Source organism: Lolium perenne, chromosome 3, assembly GCF_019359855.2.
Source record: "Lolium perenne isolate Kyuss_39 chromosome 3, Kyuss_2.0, whole genome shotgun sequence".
NCBI lineage: Eukaryota > Viridiplantae > Streptophyta > Magnoliopsida > Poales > Poaceae > Lolium > Lolium perenne.
Genome location: NC_067246.2, coordinates 2,778,165 through 2,785,575, shown reverse-complemented (window position 1 = coordinate 2,785,575; position 7,411 = coordinate 2,778,165). Strand labels below are relative to the sequence as shown.

Sequence of the window (7,411 nt, the reverse complement as noted above, 5' to 3'; positions counted from 1 at the left end):
CGTTCACCGGGAGCCGGAAAAGATTTTACATGCCCTTCATGTACGTGAACAATATTTCACAATCTTATTTTATTACCACCAATTGTATTGAGTTCCATTCATATATATTGATCTCCTTTTTTTCAAATTAGATGGAACGCGTGCGAGACTCTCTCTTAACGGAGGATCGCATACGAGCAATTCAAGAGGAAATTGCGGGATTCTTAGTTAGGGAGGTCATAGCTCCAACTGGAGCATACCATCGGGAGATCATATATGACATTAGAGATAAAAAAAATAGAGATATGGTAAAGAGGGTCGACTTAACTTATATTGTAAACATGCGTTACGTGTACTGTACATATTTCATGACGATGTCTATATATTCATGACGATTTTGTGGTTTTTTGAATGATATATGCATTGCAGATTTGAATGAATAACATAAAACCCTGAAACTCTGCTACAGTTTCTCTGCCGTGACAGAGAAACGCTGCTCCACCCTAAACCTCTGCCGCGGCAAAGAAACGGCCATTTCTCTGCCGCGGCAGAGACCCTTTAATCCCGGTTCGTATGACGAACCGGAACCAAAGGGCCTCCACCACGAGCCCTCTAGCCGCACCACGTGGAAGACCCTTTAGTCCCGGTTTGAACCGGGACTAAAGGGGGGGCCTTTAGTCCCGAAGCCGTAGTCCCGGTTGCAAAACCGGAACTAAATGCCCAAATAAACCGGGACTAAAGGCTTGTTTTCCACTAGTGGGGTATATATATAGAGATGGACCTTTAGTCCCGGTTGGTGACACCAATCGGGACTAAAGGGGCTCGGTGCCTAGCGCACCCCACCACAACCATTTAGTCCCGGTTGGTGTCTGGTTCATATCGAACCGGAACTAGAGGTGGTCCCGGTTCGTAAAGTGACCGAGACTGTTGCTCCTAGGGCCATTGGACGAAAGTCCTATTTTCTACTAGTGTATATACAGTATTCCATCCAATCCAAATTAAGTAACTCAACTTTATCTAAATATGGATGTACCACTAGTAGAAAAAGGGGTTTCAGTCCCGGTTGATAAGGGCCTTTAGTCCCGGTTTTGCAACCGAGACTAGTCATTCGGGACTAAAGGTCCTCCCCTTTAGTCCCGGTTGTAAAACAAACCGGGTCTAAAGGCCCCGCCACGTGGGCTGCGGGCGCGCGCCGGGGCGCCGGACCTTTAGTCCCGGTTTGTAACACCAACCGGGACTAAAGGCTATTTCGTTAAAAAAAATCCATTTTTTTTCTAATTATTTTTCACTCCCTCTTTTTTTCTATTTTTTTCAGAATTTCTAATATTTCAGTTATTTTACAAGTTTAGGCTCTAACTACACTTAATCTCTAGTCAAATTATTTTCTCGTGGTCAAACTTCCCGCTCGGTCACCCATCCTCCCACTACTCCAATACTAGCACACTTAACTTCCGAGTTCCTTCCCGTTCCGTTTCCAAGTCATTCACGCGCATGTTATTGATACTAGTATCATATCAATCCTATTAACATGTAGGTCGATGTCACACTTCTTTATTGTTTGAATTCAAAATAATTATTTTAATAAATAAAAGTAATGATGTAATAATAATCTTGAATAAACCAAATAAACATTAACTTTTTTAATTTGTATTATTTTTAATTTTTTTAAATATTTTTTTGCCAACCCTAAAACCTGAAAATTTGAAAATCTAAAAACGGCTAACCTTTATGGTTAAGTAATAGTAATCTTTATGTAGGATGAAATTATTAATTCAAAAAATAAAAAAAATAAAAAATCCTGAATTTCTGGGAAAAACAAAAATGTTCCTGCTTTCATATTTTTCCATTTGAAATTTTGAGAATCTAAAAAATGGCCAACCGGGTAAACCCACGATCATTTTGATATATTATACGTTTTTTTCGATGTCGTATGCAACCAGAAATGCCGTTTTACCTTTTTCTAAATCTTTTTTGCATAAAAAGTCGAAATCCAAATTTGTTAATTTTCCCTAATAGTAGGTTGCATAACATACAGGATAACAGGAATCTCAAAAAAATTTATTTTTTAAATTTTCTATCATTTTCTTTTGTATTTTATAAAGCTAAAAAAAGGCGATCCACGGGTGGGGGGAGTAGGGGGAAGGTGCGTGGGAAGCAAAAAAACCTAGAAAGTCTTTAGTCCCGGTTCGTATTACCAACCGGGACTAAAGGGTAGACCTATACCAACCGGGACTAAAGGCTTTTGCTCCGGAGGCATCCTGCCGCCACCCCTTTATTACAAACCGGGACCAAATGCCCCAATCGAACCAGGATTAGAGGGTGGCGTCGCCAGGCGCCTAATGAACCGGGACCAATGCCCCCCATTAGTTCCGGTTCGTTTTTTCACCGGGACTAAAGCTCCCAGGGGCTTTGGACCAAAGGCATGTTTTCTACTAGCGTGTATGTAGATGTGTTTGTTGACTAGGTACATCTATGTTTACATAAAGTTGAGTAAATTAATATGAGGAGTACAAAAATGTGGCACCCAGTCGACCCGTCCACCGGGCTAGCAGGCTGGCTCGCTCGTGCGGGCTGCTGCCTGCTCCTTCTGGGCTGGGCCTCCAGCACGCCGGCGAGGGATAGGGAGCTTAGGCTGACTGTGTCGTCGTCTTGCCAACCCGGCTCTTCATTTGACCACGTACCCAACTTATCGCGGCGTGGTCGGTCCCCTACTAATCGCCTTGTTCCAGATGGCAGCCAGAGCACTGTAGTCTACAATACAGTATACCATCGTCCCAAAAAAAAAAACTGCACAGGCTTATCTATCTAGATATAGTTATGTCTAGACATGTTTTAAGTGGCTAGACAATTTTTTACACCGCGCATTGGATACAACAATCGGCCTACCTTCTTCGGGTGGATCAGTGGAAACCTACGGATGCGACCGTTTGCTAACGGTTGCACAGGACTTCTATTTCCGGGCTACTACATGACGTCATATTAGTAACTTCATGTTGCTTTTCATTTTTTTTGAAGGTTGATACATATCTCAACCTTATCCGATCCATGATTGCAAACTTTTGAATATTTGAAACGTTGCAATAAATGAAAAGCCTACGTGCATCTACTGATGTAGAGGCCGGTGCTACCCCATTTCCAAAAAAACATTTGTATCTACAAAAAATTAAACAACTTATTTTAAAATAGGGGGAGTAGAAGGCAAGAGCAGCATTAGGATATACCGTGGGAGGGAGAGAGAGTGGCGAGACGTGACGAACACGAGGGGAGGCAAGGCTAAAGGTTTCTTTTCTTTTTCTTTTAGTTTTGCGAATAGGACCGTCGATCTATTAACCATCATAGAGAACAGTAAGTGTACACCTAGATTTGAAAGCTGCTATGTATCGCGATATCATATCTTTATGATCTCAATAAGATCGATACCATACGATGTCACGTCTAAGCTAAAACAATATAAACATATAGCAAGCTCCAAATTAAAAGTTATTTTATATTACCAATGCTAACTAAATATTTATACAATACGTCTATTACTCTGGGGGAGATGAGTATAGAAAAAAGAGTGTGTACGTCCAGTTAAGTATCCTAGCTTACACCAAATTCCCAATTAAAATTTCAAAGGAAAACTAAATTTAAATCTATTTTAGGTATGCTACTAATATTTACATATTTTTTTTAAAAATAAAAATCTTAGTATAGTATTGTGATACTATGGTACAGTTCTACGATAAAGTACTGCTGAAAAAAAAGATACTACGTACGATCCCAATATAAAAATAACCTTGATGATGGGGACATTAAGTGAAAAATAAACGCCAACAACGGGAGAAACAAAAAATCACCGTCAGCCGGATTTATCCATCCCACCAAAAGTCAAGAACCCATGATACCCATCGCCCACTCCCTCGTCGTCCTCATATAAGACCATTTCCCCACCACCGAAGAGCTTGACATCGTCCTCGTCGTATACTTCCTCCTCTGCCTGATCATCGATCGCCATTCGTCTGAGCAGAGCAAAGCTGCCTCCCTGCTCAGCTAAACGCTCCAGGCGCTGGCAGCCTCCAAGACGATCGAGAAAGCTTCTTCATCTCTGTTCCACTGAATTGAGCAAGGCGGGCGCTCTCCGGCGAGGCACGCTCTTCCTGGCGCTCACCTTTTTCTGGCGACCTCTGGTCACCTACGAGCACGCATCGCCGGTCAGTGATCTTCAACGGCTTCAGCGATCTTCAGCTCGGCTATCTGCTGAGGGCGCTCTTCCCCGTGCAGCTGTTTTCAGAGAGCCTTGAGTAATTCGGAGAACCAGTCTTATACCCGAAAAAAAAAACTGTACTTAACTCTGTTTATTTCCTTCTTTTGCGAGGAAGAAAGGCTCCGCTGAGATCTGTTTTGCTGTTTTCTTCAACGAGCAGTCCTCCCGGGGCTTTGGTGGTGAGCCGATCTGCTTTTCCATACTTATATTCTATTGCAGGTGTACTCAAATGTTATTAATTTTGACTTCTTTTTTTCTTGTTGTCGTGTAGTTTCAGCAAATCTTAGTCCGTAGCTTGCTACAATGGATCCTGAATAACAAAAGAAATTCACAATGGATGTTTTCGTTTCTGCTGTTATAGATCTGATCATTAGCCGTAAATTTGCCACCAGTTTCTTTTTCGATAAAATATAAGGCCGTTCTGCCTTGTAAAAAATCCACATATTAGGCCGTTTGGGATTTGTCAATTTATACAAAAATTCAGGTGGGGACTTTGCTCCCCCCTCGGTGACCATAAAGAAATTCCACCAGTTTATTTTTTGATAAAAAAAAGAAACCGGTGGTAAATTTGCCACCAGTTTCTAATAGGGTATTCCGCTAGCACAACTAATCTATCCATAGTTCAAGAAATAACAATAGACTCGTGGTTAACACTTACTCGGCAATGTCACACCCAAAAAAGAAGAGATTGGTTCTGCTTCAATCTGTGAAGCTAGCAATGGATGTATGTCACTGTTATGTTTTTCAGCAGCAAATTATGCAATTAGTTTACAAGATGCAGGGCGTTATTTGTTTTCACAAATGAGGTATATGTCTCTTGTATCCACTCTCATGTCATATACCTCTTCCCACCCCAGTGTATAAAAGCCTGACTCCTCTTCTTGTTCCCTTTGATCAAAGCTTCCTACTTGTGCAGAAAAACTCTCCACGATGGCTTCCTCCGTGTTCAACTCACGGGCGAACAATTTTCCTGGGCTGTCGGCGGTGAGCTCGCGTTCCTGCCTGATGTTCAGACAACCAGTCTCACCACCAATAAGAAAAACATCTGTCTTACTCTGTTTTTTTCTTTGCGAGGGAAAAGAAAGCCTCACCTTTTTTTGGCGAGCACTCCTCCCCGGCGATCTCTTTGGCAGATTTCTCCGGCGGATTTGATGGTGAGTTGTTTGCTTGTGCATACACATACTTTTTTTTAATTATAGTACTGATATGTTCATTAATTTATACCTCAGTTGTTCTAGTCGTCCTGTATTATGAGCACACTGAGTTTGTAGCTTGCTGTGAGTGGATCCTGAATAGCAACGAGAAATTGGGAATGCATGATATGTTTCTGCTATTATAGATCAGATTATTAGCTGTACTACCACCTGTTTCTGAATGAAGAATCCACTAGACCACTAGCACAACAATATGCAATAGTCAACACCTACACGTATACCCCAGAAAATATAGCCTGGTTCTGCTTCAGTCTCTGTATATCTGCAATATGTCAAAATTACCAACGGATCTATGTTGTGGTTTACATTATTAGCAGAAAATATTCAACTGGTTCATTGTGGTGCCTGTTGCTTTGCATTTCAATTATTTTAGTTTTGTCGGCACGCTTTTCTTTCATTTTCTGGCTTTTTTATGCATTCTAAAGTTCTCATCTATTCAGGAGACATGTATTCCCAATTACCGAGTATGAGTTTGCCATTGTCTGAATATGTGAAGCTGATTACGAAAACAATGACTGTATCGCCTCCAGGATATCCAAATCATCGGCGCCTTGTTCTGACTGATGATATCAAACGGCTGATGAGACGTGTGCTAGCGTTAATGCCAGACCCTGAGACTAATAACATATTCTTCTTCAAGTTGAAGGCTAACAATGTTTTTGTCGACCTGCTGTCCGGAAAACCTTTTCTCCATGCTGCATCCTGGACAGCAAATTATGATGTCAATCTTGCGCGGATGAACTATGCAAGGGTCGGGGAAATGTTCAGACAGACAATCTTCAGTGGAGCAGTGGCATCTTTGCCTGCTGATTTCCAGCAACTCCTTAGCCTGATGAAAACCAATGGAGACACGGCTTCCTATGCTATTCAGCATCATTGCTCCCTCATTTGGCGCGTCGACAAGAAAGAGCTGTTTACTCGTATATATGATTTTTCAAACGACATTCTCCAGAAGTGGAACTATATGTCGTATACAGATATCATGAATAGTTTGCACTTCCCTGCAAACTGGGACACACTCATTCAGCAAAACCCATACCTGACTATGCTCTACAGAGGAAGTACCTATTACCCCAATGCTGGAAAGGAGGTCCTGCGATTTAAGAGGAACGCCTACATCCATTGCTTGCAGTATGCATGGGACATGGCAACAAAGCAGAAAATATATGACCAAGCAGATATGGGAGAGATGCTAGAGACCGCACTATCCCTTGTCCTTCATAGTTTTCAGCTTGAGCTGGATAAACGTGGCCTTCTAAGGCACATAAGGCTCGAGTCTTTATATCTTTAGCCAATTCGACAGGTTAGTTGTTTATTTTTATACTCAGTAAGATTTAATATTGCCAATTGAATATTTTCTAATTGTTATGCATACACGATGCAGGCCATAAATCCCGAGCCTACAAGGTATATCAAATCAATACAACCGTGAGCTGTTTCCTGTTGAGGGCTGGCGCTTGGATAGATGTTACCTGTTGAGGTTTTTGGCTATGATTGTGTGTGTTTTATGGTGAAACTCCTTGTTTCCAGTCTTAGTGTTGATAGGTTTTTGTCCCATAGGAGATGTTTCGGTGCCGATTCATCTGTCAGCGGGTTTCCTATCGATGCTAGGGCGCTCTTTCTTTCTCATTTCCTTTGATTACATTCCACTTTGATGTTTGAACAATGTATATTTTTGTTATGAAAGTAATGAAAAGTGGAGTGGCCCGATTTGAAAATGAGACAATCTGCAAAGTCCCACAGCTGAAGCCATCATGTTTTTTTTAGATATGGGAGCCTTGCCCCGGCTTCTGCATCAAAGTATCAAACATTCATAATTCTTACAATCATGTAGGCATCACACATTCACACAGCTGATCTGGAAGTTGATATCACAATTTTCAACATCTGTATTCGACGATTCAAAGAATAAGACTGCTTCCGCTGAATATTTCTGATGAGGCTATTAAATAAATAGTATATGGATGCTAGT

General features: G+C 41.4%; 1 protein-coding gene across 1 annotated transcript; it reads left to right on the top strand.

The window, feature by feature from the left end:
• Positions 1–4,096: 4,096 nt before the first annotated feature.
• Positions 4,097–7,165, top strand: LOC127340622 (uncharacterized). The gene is made up of 6 exons (XM_051366374.1): positions 4,097–4,262; positions 4,341–4,444; positions 5,142–5,209; positions 5,307–5,379; positions 5,880–6,742; positions 6,824–7,165. Exons 3-5 carry the CDS (start codon positions 5,156–5,158, stop codon positions 6,728–6,730), a joined length of 978 nt encoding a protein of 325 aa, XP_051222334.1. The 5' UTR covers positions 4,097–4,262; positions 4,341–4,444; positions 5,142–5,155; the 3' UTR covers positions 6,731–6,742; positions 6,824–7,165.
• The last annotated feature ends 246 nt before the right edge of the window (positions 7,166–7,411 follow it).

Excerpts from the sequence above, each read along its gene's own strand:
- LOC127340622 (XM_051366374.1), top strand. The coding sequence starts at position 5,156 with ATGGCTTCCTCCGTGTTCAACTCACGGGCGAACAATTTTCCTGGGCTG. Across the intron at positions 5,210-5,306 it reads ATTTTCCTGGGCTGTCGGCG|AAAGCCTCACCTTTTTTTGG; the intron begins GTGAGCTCGCGT and ends GCGAGGGAAAAG. Across the intron at positions 5,380-5,879 it reads TTTCTCCGGCGGATTTGATG|GAGACATGTATTCCCAATTA; the intron begins GTGAGTTGTTTG and ends TCATCTATTCAG.